Source organism: Puma concolor, chromosome A3 (genome assembly GCF_028749965.1).
Source record: "Puma concolor isolate L17-30 chromosome A3, mPumCon1.1.hap2, whole genome shotgun sequence".
Taxonomy (NCBI): Eukaryota; Metazoa; Chordata; class Mammalia; order Carnivora; family Felidae; genus Puma; species Puma concolor.
The window spans coordinates 89,165,132-89,186,029 of NC_141669.1; the positions used below are offsets into that span (position 1 = coordinate 89,165,132).

The 20,898-nt window shown below is 40.1% G+C and overlaps 1 protein-coding gene across 7 annotated transcripts in view; it reads left to right on the forward strand.

Annotated features, from left to right (window-relative positions):
• Positions 1 to 20,898, forward strand: part of LIMS1 (LIM zinc finger domain containing 1) — a 154,841-nt gene that overhangs the window by 83,929 nt on the left and 50,014 nt on the right. Inside the window, exon 1 of one of the 7 annotated variants that reach the window (XM_086701476.1) lies at positions 985 to 2,437. The exons of 5 other annotated variants lie outside the window; for them this stretch is intronic. In XM_086701476.1, coding sequence (XP_086557602.1) covers positions 2,331 to 2,437 — 107 coding nt within the window. In that variant the 5' untranslated portion in view covers positions 985 to 2,330. Of the gene's footprint in view, positions 1 to 984; positions 2,438 to 20,898 lie in introns of those variants that run through there. One more of the 7 variants, XM_086701477.1, reaches the window with a different exon arrangement.

The following is a 20,898-nucleotide window of genomic DNA, read 5'->3' on the forward strand; positions in this document are numbered from 1 at the left end:
TAAATGGAATTTAAATAAAAACTTGAAAAAGGAAAAAACAATGTCAAGGTCCCTGTGTTTGTAGTGAATATAATATTAATTTGTATTGTATTCATCAAGCATCTAGAGTGATGCCTAGAGTGAAAAGAAACAGAATTGGTGGTTGTTTCTCTTCATTTGTTTTTCACATCTGTTTTGACAAAACTGTGAGAATTAGACACTTTAGGAATCCTAATTTTATGTTTGTTATGGTAAACTTTAACCTTTTCTGTATTTTAGGTCTCAGTAGGATCCTAGGGCTTTGTACAAAAGGCATATGTAAAGACATATGTATTTTTTATTTATTTTTGAATAGGCAGAATATCCAAAGTTCTGAACAGAATTTGGTAATAGAAAGGCTTTCTTCTGCTACTGTCCCCAAGTTCCCCAGAGGCCTCCAGTATTACCCTTTTTGAAAGAGATAACATTCGTCACTTGATTCTTTTACATGTTTCACAACTATTTAAATCTAGTGTTAACAACAAAATTAGTATTTCTTCCTTGAATCTTTAAAAGTGTGTGTTATGGGGCACCTGGGTGGCTCAGTCAGTTAAGTGTCTGCCCCTTTGTTTCAGCTCAGGTCATGATCTCTCAGTTCGTGGGTTTGAACCCCGTGTTGGTCTCTGCTCTGACAGTGTGGAGCCTGCTTAGGATTCTCTCTCTCTCCCTCTCTTTCTCTTCCCTTCCCCTGCTTGTGCTCTCTTTCAAAAAAAAAAAGTATGTTACATTTTGGCGGCGCCTGGATGGCTCAGTAGGTTGAGTGTCCAACTTCGGCTCAGGTCATGATCACGTGGTTCTTGAGTTCAAGCCCTGTGTCAGGCTCTGTGCTGACAGCTTGGAGCCTAGAGCCTGCTTTGGATTCTGTGTCTCCCTCTCTCTGTTCCTCCCCTACTCACACTCTGTCTCTTTCTCAAAAATAAACATTAAAAAAAATAATTAAAAAATGTATGTTACATTTTGATGGCAGCTGTAAGTTGTCTGTTTTCCGCTGGGGTGGTGGAGCCAAGGTGACAATTGTGGCCCTGAAGGGAGCTAACATCTGCGTGTCCTGAGTGAAGGAGTAAGATATGGACCCCCCTCTTCCTTGTGGGTGCCTTAATATTTGTATTTATAATATAGATACTCTCAGGGGAATATGTTAATTCTTTAACCCTTGATGCAAAAAGAAGTTTCAGAGACATTTCTATGTGCTCTTGTTGAGGGGATTCTAGAAGGGAAGGAGGTTGATACAGATCACTCAAGGAGAAATTATGGAAACCATAAAGTCAAACTATTGGCTAAGAAGTTGCCAAGGCTCTAGCCTGTATCTGTGAGACAGTGCTGTATACTGAGTGGAACTGAATCAAAACTGGAGGCTACAATCCTGCATGCTGTTGCACTAACATCATTTGGAACTGTAACAGTAAAGACTTGCTCCATGTTATTTGTCCTCCATTTTTTGCGAACCCCTCTTGCAAACACTCACCTATACCCCACACACACTAAAACAGAGCCCCTTTCTATCTTTGTCACCATCTGGTGTCAAATGTGCATCTGCTAGGGCTGCATAGGCACCCAAAACACCTTTAGGCAGACAGTGTTGATTACACTGAGGTGCATATTTGATGAGAGGGAATTTTTAGAATAGGTAGTTACAGATTTAGAAAATCACTGAATGGAGGTTGATAGAAGAAAACATGTTCCTTTCAGTTATGAATTTTTGAGTAACATCTAGGGGGGAAAAGACACTTCCTTTCTAAAAAGGATTTCAGATAGAATGGGGAAAGGGAGGAATTGCACTGTTTCCCTCACAATTGTGCCTTTTTTTTTTTTTTTTTTTTAAAGGAAAATATCCCAAAGAGCTCTTGATGACCAGGCACTTCTTTATACTGACAGCTGCTTGTGGAGTCTTCGTGCATTTCCTGGCAAATAAAATAGGGCAGGACCCTTTAGTCATTACCCTACTGGAGCTTTTTAGCCTCATTTTAATTCAGAATGATGCTGGAAAGATTTATAAAGGAATTGGTGTGATTATTCATAACAATTAAACTTTGCTTATTAGTAAACACGTGAGACCCAGGTCCCTGACACCTCCCCCCACCCCCTCCCCCAAGGTGCAAGGCCCAGAGATAAGGCAGGCCAGGCCTTGCTGAGGAGGGTGTGTACCAACAGAGAAACAGGAAGCTGTGCTTAGCCCGGCTTGCCTGGAGGTTTCCAACTCTGGTCAGGTGTACTAAAGTCCCGGCAAGAGACACGTTCGTTCTGAGCCCTAGCAGCCACGCTGCTCGGCATAAATGCTTCAGACTGTCAATAACTGATGTGTAGAGAGAAGTATGACTGCATTACAGCTTAAAGAGCTGTCCCACTCAGGTCTCTACCGGAGAAGACGAGATCGCCCCGATAGTGTGAGACTAAATGGGTTACCGGAGGAAGAGCTAAGGTGAGTGCAAAGTCATGGTTGGCTGGAGGTCAAGACACCTAGTGATTGCGGCGAGATTCCTGCCTCAGTGGATGCAGCAGTGGGGAATACACTTTGAAGAGGTTCCACTGAAACCTCTCAGTCTGTAATTAAAGATTGAACACTGCCCCCAGATTGTGCTGGATTGGAACTGTGCAAAACTAGAACTCATTTTTCCATTTCTTCACAAATCCTGTAAGTTGTTTTAGCTGTTCCCCAAAACTGCCGTGCTGTCTTTAAAAATTATATAATCATCAAAGTGATATTTGGAAACAATTGATTTTTCCCCCTTAGTTTAAAGATAGATTGCTTTGGCTTATTAGAACATGTTTCTGTGAGGAGTTTTTCTTTGAATTTTGGTGGTGAGATTAGTTTGTGATGTTTTGAGTGGGGGTTGGGGGGTGTTCATAGAGCATTCTTTGTTATTGAAATGGTTGAGCAAAGGAATGCAGAAACTATTGAATGTAACCTAGGAAGGAAGGACATCAAAAATCTGGAGACCGTTTTAACTAAAAGGTTAGGGTGTTTTGTTTTGTTTTCAGACTTAATTTGCCTCATTTTAGTTTTTGTTACAGCTATTAAGAATTGTTTTTAGATTTTTAGGTTCTAAAAAGTCCCTGCAACATTAAGCCATATGTTAAAATATTATGCTAACTGTGAAGGGTTTAGATTTTGTTTCTGAGATGAAGTGTTCCTGTTTTAGTGCTGACAGGAGGCTGCAGTAAAGAGAGACTTCCTTTTCTTTTTATTACGTTTACTCTATAGTACTTAAGTTTGTTTATGGACTCATGACTTAAGTATTTGAATATTTCAACTAGATGGTGAGAGGGATATTTACATGCTGTGTGTTATTTCTCTTTTTTCTATAACTTCATTTTTAGAGTTTGTTTTAAGTTCTGTATTTAAATTTGACAAGGAAACAATTATCAGGAACGCTTTTTTAAACTTCTGTAAGTCTGTTTGTTTTACAGCCAGCTATATATACTACAGGAGCTATACTTTGGGAGGGAAACATTTACTTGAAAATTATCAACTCTTTCATTAACTTTTGAAGAGAATAGTAGCATTAAAGGACCATTATTGATGCTAACATTATTAGATTTTATTACTATGTCAGGTGTCTCTTAGGTATGTATAATTGTATCAATTTTGAATTGATTGGATTTAAAGACAGAATTTAAAGGCTTCAGAGTTTGAATTGTTACAACTTTTATGAGGTTTAGTGAAAATACTGAGCTCTCTCTTGCTAAACAGATAGGCTTTTGGAAGTGTCCTCTGAAATCAACATTTACAGGCAGACTCCAAACTACTCTTGAGCCAAGACTGAAAAGTTACCAGAAACAGTTTTAATTTCAGATTTGGGGTCCTAAGGAATTTCCTTTATAAAAAAAAATTAAGATATATAAAACAACATTTGAGACCAACCATATTTTATTTATTTTTCAGACAGTAGCAAAAGTACCCATGAATAAAATTGCGTTTATGCTCAAGGAGGTAGTTATTTTTATAATGACCTTCAAAACAACTGGATATTTTCCTTTTGTGTAGACTTCAAATCAAAGGAGGAAGAATATATTTTTCTTGAGAGAGATGGGGGTAGGTAGGGGCAGAGGGAGAGAGAGAGAATCTTAAGCAGATTCCATGCCCAGTCCAGAGCCTGATGCAGGGCACAATCTCACCACTGTGAGATCTTGACCATGAGATCATGACTTGAGCCAAAATCAAGAGTGGGACGCTTAACCAACTGAGCCACCCCAGTGCCCCAAGGAGGAAGAATAATTATTAAGAAGTATTGCTTGTTCTGTTGAGTTAAGGGGAAATATTTTTCCACCCATTCTGGTGATACAGTTCTCAAGTGATAATAAGGGACTTCTGCTTCTGTGATTTCTCTGTCCTTTACTGCAGAGAGAATGACCATTATTCCTTATTTTATTTAAAAAAATTTTTTAATGTTTATTTTTGAGAGAGAGACAGAATGCAAGCAGAGGAGGGGCAGAAAGAGATGGAGACACAGAATCCGAAGCAGGCTCCAGGCTCCGAGCTGCCAGCACAGAGCCCGACGTGGGGCTCAAACCCATGAACTGCAAGATCATGACCTAAGCCAAAGTCAGACACTTAACTGTCTGAACCACCCAAGCGCCCCTATTATTCCTTATTTTAGGAGTGTGGTACTTAGCTAGTAAAAGTAGGCAATTGTCTGTTTTTCCATGGACTTTTTATCAATTTAGAGAGTCAGGTTGTTTGTTTTTCTAATTTTATAGTAAGCCTATTTTTAGCATTAAATCAGGTTTCTTAGTTAATAGGAATCAGGGAGGGTAGGGACTTTGAAATTAGGCACACTCATTTCAGCACCACTCTGTTGGACAAGTTATGTAATCTTGTTAAACCTCAGTTTGTTCCTCTTTAGAACGAGGTAAAAATAACTGCCATTATTGAGCATCGTTTACTATCTCATAAATTCCTCACCACCAACCTACTGAGGCAGAGGCGTTATTTAAAAAAAAAAAAAATTTAATGTTCATTTATTTTAGAGAGAGAGAGAGAGAGACAGAGCACGAGCGGGGGAGGGGCAGAAAGAGAGGGAGACAGAATCCGAAGCAGGCTCCAGGCTCCCAGCTGTCAGCACAGAGCCCGATGACAGCACAGAGCTGTCAGCACAGAACCGCGAGATCATGACCTGAGCCAAAGCCGGACGCTCAACTGACTGAGCCACCCAGGCTCCCCGAGGCAGGGGCATTATTATATTGTGCGTAGTGGTATAGGATTAATGGCTTTCATGCATTATTCAGCTAATTGTTATTAGGTGCCTACTCTGCTAAATAAAGATGTAGTGATGAATCAGACACAGTTCTTCCCCTTTAAGGCACGCCACGGTTTTGGCACATGAACTGTGACCAACAGGTGCTCTTCACACAAGCAGTTGTTTGACTTTGAATACATGTAATATCAAACATTTCTCACACCGCCTCAGTATTGCATAAGACCCATACCTGCTCACATTCCTTCTCACTCTCCTGTTCACTTTCTTGGCATATTTATGAACTCTAACAGAATGATAGAAACTAAAAGAGCTATGCTCATTGCCAGAAAACATTTTTCTTGAAAGTTAAAAATAAAAAGACTATGCTCTGAAACAAAATACAAGTGTTTAAGGAGGACCGTGAAAGACATGAAAACAACCCTGGCTTCAAACTTGTAAGAGGCAGCATGAAAAACACTGACTTTATAGACTTTTATTTTGATGTACTAAATATAACCTGAAACTTTCCCTATTGCATACTTTGTACAATAGACCATTACCCTCTACATTTGAGGGTTATGTTATGGCAATTTATTTTATTTAAATAGTAGTTGTTACTACCAGTAGAAAGTGTCCTGTGGGTCTTTGTCTTGAGTTCTAGAGCATGTCCTTAATTTTGGCTAGATTCTAACATGTCAAAGAAACCATTGGAAATTATTTTCCCTTGTGAAGCTCAATGTTAAGGATTTGGATAAAGTGTGGATGTTCATTTGTATCCAAGACTATATAAAGTCTGTGTATACAAATGAGATTGTCTTTCTGTCCAGTTCTCATGACCTGGATACAACTGGTATGACTTTCAAATTTGAGCAATGGACTCCTTAGCACAACATAGCTCACACTTTTATGTCAGTCGGCTCAGAGCTTGTTCTGAGTTTCACACCTCTAAAAAGCATTCACCCTTTTTTCCTTGGAATTTTTGATCTTCAAAAATCACATCTAAGATATACCCTTGGGGCCCCTGGGTGGCTCAGTCAGTTGAGTGTCCTGACTCTTGATTTCGGCCTAGGTCATGATCTCATGGTTCATAGGTTTGTGCCCAACATTGGGCTCTGCACTGACAGTGTGGAGCCTGCTTGGGATTTTCTGTCTTCCTCTCTCTCTGCCCCTCTCTTGAGTGTGTGTGCATTCTTTCCCTTTCAAAAATAGATAAACATTTAAGATATACCCTTATCTGTATACTTAATCCTTAACTATTTATTCCATCCCTCAAACTATGTTCCACCCAGACACCTTGTTTTTTGATGAAACATGAAGAATACGCCTAACACAATACACACACACACACACACACACACACATATTCACATACACCCTTTAAAATTCTCACTCACTTTTGGGGTGCCTGGGTGGCTCAGTCAGTTAAGCAACTGACTTCAGCTCAGGTCATGATCTCACAGTTCGTGGGTTCAAGCCCCACATCAGGCTCTGTGCTGACAGCTCAGAGCCTGGAGCCTGCTTCGGATTCTGTGACTCCCTCTCTCTCTGTTCCTCCCCTGCTCATTCTCGGTCTCTCTCTCTCTCAAAAATAAATAAATGTTGGGGCGCCTGGGTGGCGCAGTCGGTTAAGCGTCCGACTTCAGCCAGGTCATGATCTCGCGGTCCGTGAGTTCGAGCCCCGCGTCAGGCTCTGGGCTGATGGCTCAGAGCCTGGAGCCTGTTTCCGATTCTGTGTCTCCCTCTCTCTCTGCCCCTCCCCCGTTCATGCTCTGTCTCTCTCTGTCCCAAAAAAATAAATAAAAACGTGGAAAAAAAATTTTTTTTTTAAATAAATAAATGTTAAAAAAAATTAAAATTCTCACTCACTTTTGCTCTCTCTCAGATATAAAGGATCTGTAAGTAACTAATTGGGGATACCTCAAAAGTCAAGTCTTTGCTGGGTAGGCCTGAAACATAGTTTACATAGCAACATTGGCCACATCTGGCCCACTGCCTGTTTTTGTATGGCCCATGTGGATTTTATATTTTTCAGTGGTTGGAAAAAAATTGAAAGAATATTGTATAACATACTGAAAATTACATGAAACTCAAATTTCACTATCCATAATAAATGAAGTATTTTTATTTATTTCTAATTTTTTAAATGTTTATTTTTGAGAGAGAGAGAGAGAGAGAGAGAGACCAACAGAGTGCCAGTGGAGGAGGGGCAGAGAGTGAGGGAGACACAGAATCCAAAGCAGGCTCCAGACTCTGAGCTGTCAGCACAGAGCCCAGTGCAGGCCCGAACCCAGAAACCGTGAGATCACTACCTGAGCTGAAGTTGGGTGCTTAACCGACTGAGCCACCCAGGTGCCCCTCAAAAATAAACATTTAAAAAATTTTTCAGGGGCACCTGGATGGCTCAGTCGGTTAAGTGTCCGACTTCGGCTCAGGTCAAGATCTCACGGCTCATGGGTTCAGGCCTTCTGTCGGGCTCTGTGCTGACAGCTCAGAGCCTGGAGCTTGCTTCAGATTCTGTGCTTCCCTCTCTCTCTCTCCACCCCTCCCCCACTCATGCTGTCTCAAAAATAAACATTAAAAACAATTTAAATATTTATTTTTGAGAAAGAGAGAGAGTGGGGAGGGGCAGAGAGAGAGGGAGACAATGGATCCAAAGCAGGCTCTGCACTGATAGCAGCAAGCTCCATGCAGGGCTTGAATCTAGGAACTGTAAGATCTTGACCTGAGCTGAAGTCAGACACTCAGCCAACAGAGCCGCCCAGGTGCCCCATAAATGAAGTTTTGCTGGAACACAGCCAAGCTTATTTGCACGGTTGTCTCTGTTAGTTTCTTGCTACAGTGTGCAGTGGCATTAGACCCTTGGTCTAGTTCTAAGATATAAAATCCTTCTGTTTTTCCCTGTTGTTCCTTTAGTTATGCACCTACTCTCTCCACTCCTCCACCTCCCAGTTAGATTTGTTGTACCTGGATAAAATCAGGGCTGTGTCAATCTTGAAATGAGTGAGGAAAACAAAAGAAAAAATACTTTGAAGTTTGTATCCCTACATGAAGTTGACTAGATGCAGCAGTAAGAATTTATTTACTTGTTAGAACTTCTTAATGCTATCTTTCGTGCACTTTTCGTGATGGAACTGGCCAACGAGGAATAGGAGGAAGTGCAAAGTAACCTTTACTTTCTGATTATTAAGTAAACCTTTTGAGCTTGTATCTTTCTAGATATAGGACATAATCATTTTTAAGTAGTGGGAATGTCCTTGGGTTGCTGGGGTGGCTCAGTCAGTTAAGCGTCTGACTCTTGATTTGGGCTCAGGCCATGATCTCACAGTTCATGAATTTGAGCTTCATGTTGGGCTCTGTGCTGGTAGTGCAGAGCCTGCTTGGGATTCTCTCTCCCTCTCTCTGCCCTTCCCCACTCACGCTGTCTCTGTCTCTCTCAAAATAAGTAAATAAAAAGTTAAAAAAAAAAAAGGTAGTGGGAATGTACTTGACTTGGTTTGAGAGTTGAAAACTCTCATGTGTTCTGAATAATACATTTCCACTGGTTGAGCCCTTGTTATGGGTTGGGCACTATACTAAGAATTTTCATAGTTTGGGAGTTTTTTGTTTGTTTTTTAACTCACAATTCAATAAGTGAGGAAGAAGAACCTAAAGTTGGAAAAGGTAATCATCATTATTAACCAGTTCCTGTCCTTGATTCTGAGTTCAGTTGAGGTTGGAGTAGGTCAGCTTAGGATGTGCATTTCCTTGCATACTTGCTTTGTAGTTTGCTTATTATTTCTTTGCCTGTATTTTGGATGAAAAACCAATGTTCATGTTTGAGTTTGAGACATATAGTCTGTGAGACAATTAGGGGGATAAAATTGCAGCTTTGCCATTTTTGTCTGTTCTTATTATTTAATGGTTCAGCGAGAACATATTTAATCTTCCTAACAGTGAACACATCACATGGTTAATAAATATTTTTTTTCTCTGAAAGATGTATCATTTTGTCAGTTTTGGTTTCTTTAAAGGTAGTAGTGCTTTCTTATGTGTGTTTAAGGGTGTAATATAGACAAATACATGGTGGGATCATGCTGGAATATTATGCAGCTGTGAAGAAGAAGGAAATCCTGCCATTTGTGACAACATGAATGGACCTTGAGGGCATTATGCTGATAAGTCAGAGAGGGAGGCACAAATACTGTATGATATCACTTTTATGTGGAATCTAAAAAAACTCACCTTGTGAAACCAGAGAGTAGAATGGTCGTTACCAAGGCCTGTGGGCTGGGGGTGTTGAGCAGATGTTGTTTTAAGGGTACAAACTTGCAACTAGTAGATAAATAAGTCCTGGAAATCTAATGCCCAACATAATGATTATAGTGAACAATACCATATTCAACACTTCAGAATTGCTAAGAGACTAGATGGCAACTGTTCTCAACACAAAAAGGAAATGATAATTATGTGCCATGGTAAAGATGTTAGCTAAAGCTACCTTAGCAATGATACCACAATATACAAATATATCAAACCAACAGGTTAGGTTGGCTTCTTCAGACTTCTACAGTATCACATATCTCAATTATATGAATGTTTCTAAAATAGTATAATCCACAAGTATTTATATTGTAATAATTGGCTTTACAGGCATAACCCCTCCTCATCCTGCTCACTTTACCTGTCCCTCTCCTGTGCTCCTCGCCGTTAATAGAGGATTCTCCAAAGCCAGAGCCCTGGCCTTATTTCTGTTGCATCCCTAGCATCTACCATAGTACCTAGGAGGTCATCACTGTCCAGTATCTACTCCTCACTTGATGAGTGAAGAAATTAGAAACTAAACAGGCTTAGAGGTATCTCTTATATCTTCCAAAGCATCATGGTCAAAAAGATCATGGTCATTTTATTTTTCAGTAGTTTGGGGAAACTTATTTTCTAAAGGGGAATATATTTTCCTCTTTATCACCTAAAATATTTCTATATAGTTTAGAGACTATATGCTGAAGTTAAAAATAGCAATGTTAGTGAAAGGAATAATTAAAAAGTGAAAAGTCTTTAGATAAGGATCCCTTTTCTGTTTCTCTGTACAGCTAAGAGACATTTAGGAATGAACCTCAACTTCAGAATCAATTTGTGAATTTGTTGTCAATAAATGTAAAATTTTCTCAATGATTTGCTATCACAATTAAATGCCAACATTTTAATCATCATAATTGCTTTCCTATAGCTTCAAAAATATACATAAAACCTTAAAGTATCAGTTATAAATCACTTATAAAAACAAAAAAAATAGCAGTTGACTAATAATTGCACTTTACCTACATTATTTGGATAGATGCTATTAAAATGAAACCATATTACTTATTTTGTATATATTTGCATATAAAAATATACATTTTGAAAACATAACCACTTATTGTGTGTCTGTGAGACCCAGTTTAATTCTGTGATTAAAACAGGCTTTGAGGGGTGCCTGGGTAGCTTGTAGATTGAGCAGCTGACTTTTTATTTCACCCAGAGTCTAGCTTCTGGCATTTGCTGGCGTTGCTTACTTACTGTTGGCTTGTAGATGGCATCACTCTAATCTCTGCCTCTTTTATAACATGGCTGTCTTCTCCATATGTCCATGTCTTCACACAGTGTTCTCCCCATGGGTGTGTCATATCTTTGTCTCCTCTCCTCTTTGTGTAAGTACACCAATCATCTTAATTTGTATCTTAACTATATCTGCAAAGACTCTATTTCCAAATAAGATCCTATTCAGGGTACCAGGAGTTAGGATGTGATTGTATCTTTTTACAGTTTGTTTATTTATTTTTGAGAGAAAGAGAAAGAGAGAGTTTACTAGGGAGGGCAGAGAGAGGGGGTGGGGAGAGAGAGAGAGAATCCCAAGCAGGCTCCTGTCAGCATGGAGCCCAACATGGGGGCTCAAACTCACAAACTGTTAGATCATAATCTGAGCCAAAATCAAGAATTGGACGCTTAGGGGCGCCTGGGTGGCTCAGTCGGTTAAGCGTCCGACTTCAGCCAGGTCACGATCTCGCGGTCCGTGAGTTCGAGCCCCGCGTCAGGCTCTGGGCTGATGGCTCAGAGCCTGGAGCCTGTTTCCGATTCTGTGTCTCCCTCTCTCTCTGACCCTCCCCCGTTCATGCTCTGTCTCTCCCTGTCTCAAAAATAAATAAAAAAAAAAAAACAAAAAAAAAACCGTTAAGAATTGGACGCTTAACTGACAGCCCCCAAGCACCCCATCAACGTATCTTTTCAGGAGACAGAATTCAATCCACAGTAGCAGTCTGTTCGTAGAGTGTATATAAAGATTAAAAATCAATCTCGTGTGCAGTTTTTTAAGAAACAGCTTTGTTGAGGTTGAACTAATGAACCTCAATGAAGTGCACAATTTTAATGTGCAGTTTGATCAATTTTGACAAGTAAACACAGTTTTTACCACAGTCAAAATAATGAGCACACTCATCATCCCAGAGCTTCCCTCTCTCTCCCTTCCCTGCATCCCCAGGTACTTTGATCTGCTTTTTGTCATTCTAGATTACTTTAGATTTTTAAGAATTTCAGGTGAATAGAATCATACGATAATGTGCTCTTTGTTTTGATTTGGTTTTTTAACTCAGCATACTTATTTTGAGATCCATCCATGTTATTGCCTATATCAGCAGTCCCTTCCATTGTGTCTTTGAGTGATGTTCCATTTCATGGGTAAGTTATAATCTGTTTAGACAGTTGCTTGCTGGTTGACATTTGAGTTGGTTCCAGTTTGGGGCTATTACAAATAAAGCTGCTGTGAACATTCTTGTACAAGTCCTTGTAAGGACATAGTCTTTCATTTCTCTTGGGTAGAATGACTGGTTGTTAGGTAGGTTATGTATATTACATTTTTTGAGAAATATCTAAACTGCTTTCCAAAGAGATTGTACCCATTTCCACCAACAGTGGTTGAGGGTTCTGTTTTCTCCACATCCTCACCAAACTTGGTTTCATAATTTTTTTTTTTAATTTTAGCCATTTTGGGGGTGTGTAGTGGTGTCCGTTGTGGCTTTAATTTGCATTTTCCTAATGACTCATGTAGTTGAGTATATGTTCATGTGCTTATTTGCAATCTATGTATCTTTGGCAAAACGTTCAGTTTTTTGCCTTTTATTGGGGTATTTCTTACTGGTATTAAGTTTTCACAGTGTTTATATATTCTACATACAAGTCTTGTCAGATACATATTTTGCAAATGTCTCCTCCCACTGTGTGGCTTGTCCTCTCATTTTTATAAGTGTCTTTTGAAAAGCAAAAGGGTTTTTTTGATACTTTATTGATTTTTTTGTTTTTGAAGTTTGTACTTTCTGTGTCCTATTTAAAATCTTTCCCAAACTCACAGTAAGATTATTAATACATATGTCTCATATAAATATAAACTCATTAATTATTTTTAAAAACCGTCATGGCCTTTCATTTAGTGCTTTTCTGGCTATGTGGTAAGTGCGTCACAGCCTCAGTGAATCTTCACAATAATCCTGTGAGGTGCAGAGTATTTCCCCTTTTCACAGAGAAGGGAAAGGACTCTTAGAGACACATGATTTGTAATTTGGGCAATTGGGATTTGAACCCAGGGCTGTACCCATTTGTGTCTTGTGTTCAAAGTGTGAGCTCTTAACCACAGAACTTAGGCTTCATTTAGGTTTTAGGGTAAGGTTTCTTATGTGGAAGTTTTGAATATACGTGATCATATCTTAAAAGTTAAAAATTTACCATTGAACATGAAAGTAAACATTAACCTCCTGTGCTCGCCTATAAGTAATAAGATCAAAACAAAAATAGAAATTTTATGCCTCCTTTTCACAGATATTTGTCAGAGAAAATATCCAGGTTTAAAAAGCTAAAAATATTACATTTGTATGTCATAATGAATATATTCCTTTTTTTTTTTTTTTCAACGTTTATTTATTTTTGGGACAGAGAGAGACAGAGCATGAATGGGCGAGGGGCAGAGAGAGAGGGAGACACAGAATCGGAAACAGGCTCCAGGCTCTGAGCCATCAGCCCAGAGCCCAACGTGGGGCTCGAACTCACGGACCGTGAGATCGTGACCTGGTTGAAGTCGGACGCTTAACCGACTGCGCCACCCAGGCGCCCCTTTTTTTTTTTTTTTTTTTTTTTAAAGTAGGCTCCATGCCCAACATGGGGCTTGAATTCACAATCCTGAGATTGAGAGTCACGTGTTCTACCAGCTGAGCCAGCCAGGTGCCCCATAATGAATATATTCCTTAAAATTAAAATTGAACATCATAAAAAATATCCAAGTTTTTATCTTGCCAACAGTATTGTACTCCTGCCTCTGGCAGCCAGAGTGTGAAGGGAACCAGACTGAGATAGGAAGCTACAATGAATCATTGCGTGTAGGATGTTGACTTATGTTTGACAGTTTCTGCTGCCAACTTTAGTTTTTAATTCTGACATACAGAATTTGTTGGAACAAAACTGAAATTCTACAGTGTTTTGGAAAATTTCAATAATATTTCCAAGTGCTGGAAGATATATTGTTTATTTCATGGTTAGAACTAATAACAACAATCTTGGGAGTATCTGATATAAACTGACATACAAGTATTTTATTTTATTTTTTTTTATTTGTAATTTAACTTTATTTTTTATTTTTTAAAATTTACATCCAAATTACTTAGTATATAGTGAAGCAGTGATTTCAGGAGTAGATTCCTTAGTGCCCCTTACCCATTTAGCCCATCCCCCCTTCCACAACCCTTCCACTAACCCTCAGTTTGTTCTCCATATTTATGAGTCTCTTATGTTTTATCCCCCTTCCTGTTTTTATATTATTTCTGCTTCCCTTCCCTTATGTTCATCTGTTCTGTGTCTTAAAGTCCTCATATGAGTGAAGTCATATTTGTCTTTTCTGACTAATTTCACTTAGCAAAATACCCTCTAATTCCACCCACATAGTTACAAATGGCAAGATTTAATTCTTTATGATTGCCGGGTAATACTCCATTGTCTATATATACCACCTCTCCTCTATCCATTCATTCCATTGGTGGACATTTGGGCTCTTTCCATACTTTGGCTATTGTTGATAGTGCTGCTATAAACATGGGGGTGCATGTGTCCCTTCAAAACAGCACACCTGGACAGACAGGTATTTTAAACATGAGGTTTTATAAAAGTGTAGCCAGTTTAAAAGATAACAGTTTTCCTGGATCTAGAATCATTGTTTCTGTGACAGACAACAAATACTTTTAAAATGGATTCAACTGAAAATAGTAGCTATTTTTTAGCACCATTTGTAGTTTTGGTTCTTCTTAATATAATGTTTTCTTTTTCTTTCTTTCTTTCTTTCTTTCTTTCTTTCTTTCTTTCTTTCTTTCTTTTTTTCTTTCTTAATGTTTATCTCTGAGAGAGAGAGAGCAGGAGTGGGAGAGGAGCAGAGAGAGAGGAGGATACAGAATCAGAAGCAGGCTCCATGCTCTGAACTGTCAGCACAAGTCCCGATCCGGGGCTCGAACTCACAAACTGTGAGATCATGACCTGAGCTGAAGTCAGACGCTCAACCGACTGAGCCATCCAGATGCCCCTATAATATTCTTTATTTAAAGGATATATTGCTAGGTTGTGAGTTTCCCATGTTAGTAGGTAAAATGTATTTGTCTAGGCATTCTTGGTTCAGTCTACATTTATTAAGGTCTGACTCTGTGCCAGGGAAATGGGGATATGAAGTTGATTAAACCATTCATTATCTGCTAACACGTAACTTTGTATATGGTGGAAAAACAGACACACAGAGACAATTGAAAGATAGCTGGAGGAATGGCCATGATGCTATAGGATCAGAGTGCATTGGGGGCGCCTGGATGGCTCAGTCGGTTAAGCGTCCAACTTCAGCTCAGGTCATGATCTCACAGCTTGTGGGTTCGAGCCTTGTGTCAGACCCTATGCTGACAGCTCAGAGCCTGGAGCCTGCTTCGGATTCTTATCTCCCTCTTTCTCTGCTTTTCCCCCACTCGTGCTCTCTCTCTCTCTCTCAAAAATAAATAAACATTAAAAAAAAGGATCAGAGTGCATTAGCTACCTATTACTGAATAACAAATCACCTCTAAACTTAAGGGCACCTGGAGTCGGCATACTTTTTTGTAAAGGGCCAGATAATATTTTAGGTTTTGCACACTATACGTTCTGTGCCACAGCTACTCAACTCTGCTGTTGTAGTATGAACACCGCTGTAGAAGATGTGTAAATGAATGAGTGTAGCTCTTTGTGTTACAATAAAACTTCACCTACAAAAGCAGACAGTGAGCCACATTTGGCCTGTGGGTACGGACTTACTGACTAGAGGCTTAAAACAGTGAATCTTTGTTATCCCACAGTTTCTGTGAGCAAGGAATCCAGATGCATCTTAGTTCATCGAATTTAGCTCAGGATCTTTTGTGGTATTGCTATTGAGCTTTCAGTCAGGGCTGTAGTCTTCTCAAGACTCAAGTGGATGAGAGGGAGAGAGCTCAAGAATGGCAGCCACAGTCTTTATATAGACAAATCTTGGAAATGACTTACCAGTTTTGCTGTAATGCCTTCATTAAAAGCAAGTTAGTAAGTCCAGTCTACACTGAAGAACAGGGGATTACGCAAAAGTGTGACTACTATTAAAGAAAAACAGGGCACCCCAGTTGGTTAAGCATCTGACTTCTCAGGTCATGATCTCACGGTTTGTGGATTTGGGCCCTGCATCCCGGTCTGTGCTGATAGCTCAGAGCCTGGAGCCTGCTTTGGATTCTGTGTCTCTTGCTCTCTCTCTGCCTCCTCGCTCCTCAAAAATGAATAAACATTTTAAAATTTTTAAAAAAAGAAAAACAACATCCAGTGACACCTATTACAAAACAATAAGGCAGACTATTCAGGATCAAGATAGATATAGGGACCACTGCAGTGGGCTTCCTGGTGGGGGAGATTGATGAGGGCTGAACTCCCAAGTACACCAAGGAAAAGTGGGGTTTATAGCCAGGGAGCAGAGTAGGGGTCAGTGGATGGAGAATTACTGAGAAGAAACATCAGAGGTAAGGGGGCATTCTGGCAAAACTGACCTAACAGGATTCTTGCTAAAGGCAGACCGGGTGAGCAGACATCACCTGGGGGGTGGTAGTGTTACGGAACCAGGCTGGAACGCTGGCGGAAAAAACAAGCGGCACTCGGATATCTTGGTGGATTGGAGATTTATTGTACACCGGCGGGCTCAGAGGAGACTTTCTCCAAAGATCTGAGCCCAGAATGCAAGTGGGGAGGGTAATTTATAGCCGACAGCCTCCATATCTGTGGAGGTTTTCGCGTGCACAGCAAACAAAGGAAGAAGAAACCGGAGGAGGGGTCTCTAAGCTAGAAACCAGAGTTTGTTTTAGTCCAATCAGCCATCTTTGGTGTACTTTATCCACTTCTCCAACAGTAGAGGATGAGGAATTTAATTAGTTGGAGAGATTGAGCAGATCTCAAGGGTGGGAGGTTACAGTCACACTGACCTAAGAGAAATATTGATGAAGGCAGGTCAGGGGAACAGACATCATCTGGGGAATGATGGAGGATGAAGAACCTTGTTAGTTGGAGAGACTGAGTAGATCTCAAGGGTGGGAGGTTAAGTTACTCTGATTCTGGCTGTGGAAACTCAAAAGTCAGGGCCCAGTAAGAAAGAGCTTAAAAGAGCCTGGTTGGAGTTCATCAAGGAGAGAATCTTTGTCAGTTCCAAGAGGCGGGGTCTCCAGGGTTATCCTCTGGGCTGCCTGCCACAAAGGGGTGGACTGTGCCACAACTCAGCCTGGGGAACCTGGAAAGAATGAAGTCAGGGTACTCAGGACCAGTTGTGTATGATGCATAGAGAATAAGAACACCAAGTCAGTCAAATGTTAAATGTTAAATCAGCCCTCTGTTTCTCTTCATTCACAATCCTTATATATATGTCTCCTGAATCATCTCATATCCATCAGTGGCCCTGTCCATCGAGATCTGCTTGTACCTTTGTGAATGAATGAAGCACTATGCCTGCTTTCCATGTTTTCTTCCCATCCTGCTGTGCCATCCCCGATTTCACGCTCCACTCACTGCTTTAATTGTTTGTTGAATGAAGACAGAGGGAATCCATGAAAGAAAGTAGCATGTCGAACTTGTATGAAGCTAGTGCTATTAGACATTTTCATGTGTTCTCTTGCTTAATCCTGCCTTTGCACAATCAGTGAAGGGCAAGACTGCAGGAGAGCAGAATTCTTCATCCCCAAGCCCGCTGCTTCTCGTCACCCCTGCCCACCCGGTGCCATGTGCCCCACTATCCCATAGGATACAGTCTAGCTTATGTCACTGTCAGTTGTACATGCATCTAGGCTCCTTTGCTAAACTAAGATGTCTGAAGGCAAAGCTGTGCATTGATCATTTGTTAGGGATTTGTTCCCCCCCGCCCCCCATTTTTTTCCTTCACAGCGGTTTCTACGTAATACTCATAAAAGTTCACTGAGTTGTAGGAATAAATGAAAATCATGGTAGCTTGTTGTCAACTTTGTGGTTCCTTGTATTCCCTCCTATCAGCTTGGTCACCTAGACCTCATGGTCACACATCACTGATCCAGAGCCATTCCTTAGGTTACGTTTTCCCTCTCTGGCAGCAGCCTTTATCCGATCATCCCTCTCATACAATCCCTAGTAAGTAGTGAGTCTCTTCGCTGTACTGCTAGCTGGCAGGGAGGAAGTAAGTGTCTGTCGTGGGAGGGAGGCCCACCTCACAATCCCAAGGCTGTATAAATCAAGTTACTTTGCCTTTACTTCTTTTTGAATTTGTATAGCAGTAATACTTCCTTCTTAAAACTTTCTCCTTCGTTCATCTCCCCAATGCTGCCTTTTCTTAGTTTTCCTACTAGTTACTGCTTCTTTTCGATTTCTCATTTGTTGTTGCCCTTGCTAGTGTTTCCAAAAGCTCTTCAGTATTCATGGTGTCACATACCATCTATGTAAAGGTAACTGTCAGATCCAGGCTGGGAGTAGTTTCTAACTCACTTTGTGACTAGCACAATTTAAACTACTAGATGTTCAGGGGTGCCTGGGTGGCTGAGTCGGTTAAGTGTCCAACTTCAGTTCATGTCACAATCTTGCGGTTTGTGAGTTCAGGCCCACATCCAGCTCTGTGCTGACAGCCTAGAGCCTGGAGCCTGCTTCGGTTTCTGTGTCTCCCTCTCTCTCTGACCCTCCACTGCTCACGCTGTTTCTCAAAAATAAATAAATGTTAAACTACTAGATGTTCAGTTAATATTTGTGAATAAATGAAATGAACTATGAGAGCATTGTATTAGGTCATTCATTGAAGAGATTGTAAAATCAGAGTAGAATATTTTGGTTTTTCTTTCCAAACTAAATACGAAGCCATTACAAGACATAAGTGAGGCTTTTAAAAACATGACTGTTTGTTTTATGCTTTAAAAACAAAACAAAACAAAAAATGTTTCTGGGGCACCTGGGTCTCAGTCAGTTGGGCCTCCAACTTTGGCTCATGTCATGATCTCACAGTTCATAAGTTTGAGCCCCGCGTTGGGGGCTCTCTGCTGTCCGCGTGGAGCCTGCTTCCTATCCTCTGTCTCGTTCTCTCTCTGACCCTCCCCTGCTCATATGTGCTCTCTCTCTCTCTCTCTCTCTTAAAATAAATGAACAATGTTTTTGTTATTGAAGTACAGTCAGTATACAAGATATCGTAGGAGTTCAGATGTATGACACAGTGATTCAACAATCATATATATAACCAAATGCTCACCACATTAAGAGTAGTCACCATCTGTCAGAATACAATGTTATTACAGTATTATTGATTATATCCCCTATGCTGTACTTTTCATCTCTGTGATGTATTTTATAACTGGGTGTTTGTACCTCTTAATTCCCTTCACTTATTTCACCCATTCCCCTCTCTCCTCTCCTCTAGCAACCATCATTTTGTTCTCTGTATTTATGTAGTCTGTTTCTGTTTTTTATTCGTTTGTTTTTTAGGTTCCACATATAAGTGAAATTACATGGTATTTATCTTTTCTGCCTTACTTTACATAGCAAATACACTGTAGGTTCATCCATGTTATCACAAATGGCAAGATTTCATTCTTTTAATAGCTGAATAATATTTCATTGTAAATATACATACAACATCTCTCTCTCTTTTTTTTTTTAAGTAAACTCTACCTCCAGCATGAGGCTTAAACTTACAACCTTGAAATCAAGAGTTACATGCTTGAGGCACGTGGGTGGCTCAGTCGGTTAAGCATCTGACTCTTGGTTTCAGCTCAGGTCATGATCTTGCAGTTTCATGGGTTTGAGCCCCATGTCAGGCTCTGCACAGGCAGCACAGAGTCTGCTTGGGATTCTGTCTCTGTCCCTCCCTCTCTGCCCCTCCCCAACTTGTACTGTCTCTGTCTCCCTCAAAATAAATAAGTAAACATAAAAAAAAAGTTGCTTGCTCATACCACATTTTTTATCATTCATCTATCATGGGCACTTAGGTTGTGTCCGTATCTTACTTATTATAAATAGTGCTGCAGTAAACATAGGGATGCATATATATGTTTTTTAAACTACTGTTTTTGTTTTCTCTGGGCGAATACCCAGTAGTGGAATTCCTAGGTCATTTGGTGTTTTTTGAGGAACCTCCATATTGTTTCCTGTAATGACTGCACCAGTTTACATTCCCACCAACAATGCATGAGAGTTCCCTTTTCTCCACATCTTTGCCAACAATTGTTATTTCTTGTTGTGTTTTTTTCTTGTTATTTTTTTCTTGTTAACAGTAACAATTGTTATTTCTTGTTGTGTTTATTTATTCATTTAAGTAATCTCTACACCCAATGTGGGGCTCGAACTCACGACCCTGAGATCAAGAGTTGCATGCTCTTCTGACTGAGCCAGCCAGGGGCTCCTCTTGTCTTCTTTTTTGTTTTTAATATTTATTTATTTTTGGGAGAGAGAGACAGAGCAGGGGAGGGGCAGAGAGGGGTGGGGGAGACACAGAATCTGAAGCAGGCTCCAGGCTCTGAACTGTCAGCACAGAGCCTGACCTGGGGCTTTAATCCACTGAGCCACCCAGGTGCCCTATCCTCTTGTCTTTTTAATAACTGATGTTCTGACTGGTGTGAAGTGATATCACAAGTGGTTTTGATTTGCATTTCCCTGATGTGTAGTGAGATTGAGCATCTTTTCATATGTTTGTTGGCCACCTGATTGTCTTCTTTGGGAACACGTCTGTTGGATTTTGATAGGTTTTGTGGCCACTGTAACCAATTCTGCAATTTAGCAGATTACTGCTGTCACCTTTGTACATCTTTGTATTGCCATCTGCTATTATAACAACTTAAAGAAGGCATTGTCAAATGGTACTGAGATTAAATGGTACATTTTATTATCAAAATTCTGTTTAGGAGTTATAGAAATGAAAAAAAATGATAGTATTATGGGGAAGAAGTATGAGTGTGCATGGACCTAGAACTGGGCCACAGCTTACATGCAGGCTGCTCATTTGGAATGTTTCAGCCATGTTTGAAGGGAAAAAGAAGGAGTTACAAGATTGTTTCCAGGAAAGATGCTTCTCTGTGAATGAACTTAGGGTGGTCTTCTGAGCTATATAGAGAGAACTAAAGACTGAGATTGATCTACTCAGTCACCAGTTAAAACTGGTATATACCAGTAAGTTAACTTTCACTTATAATAG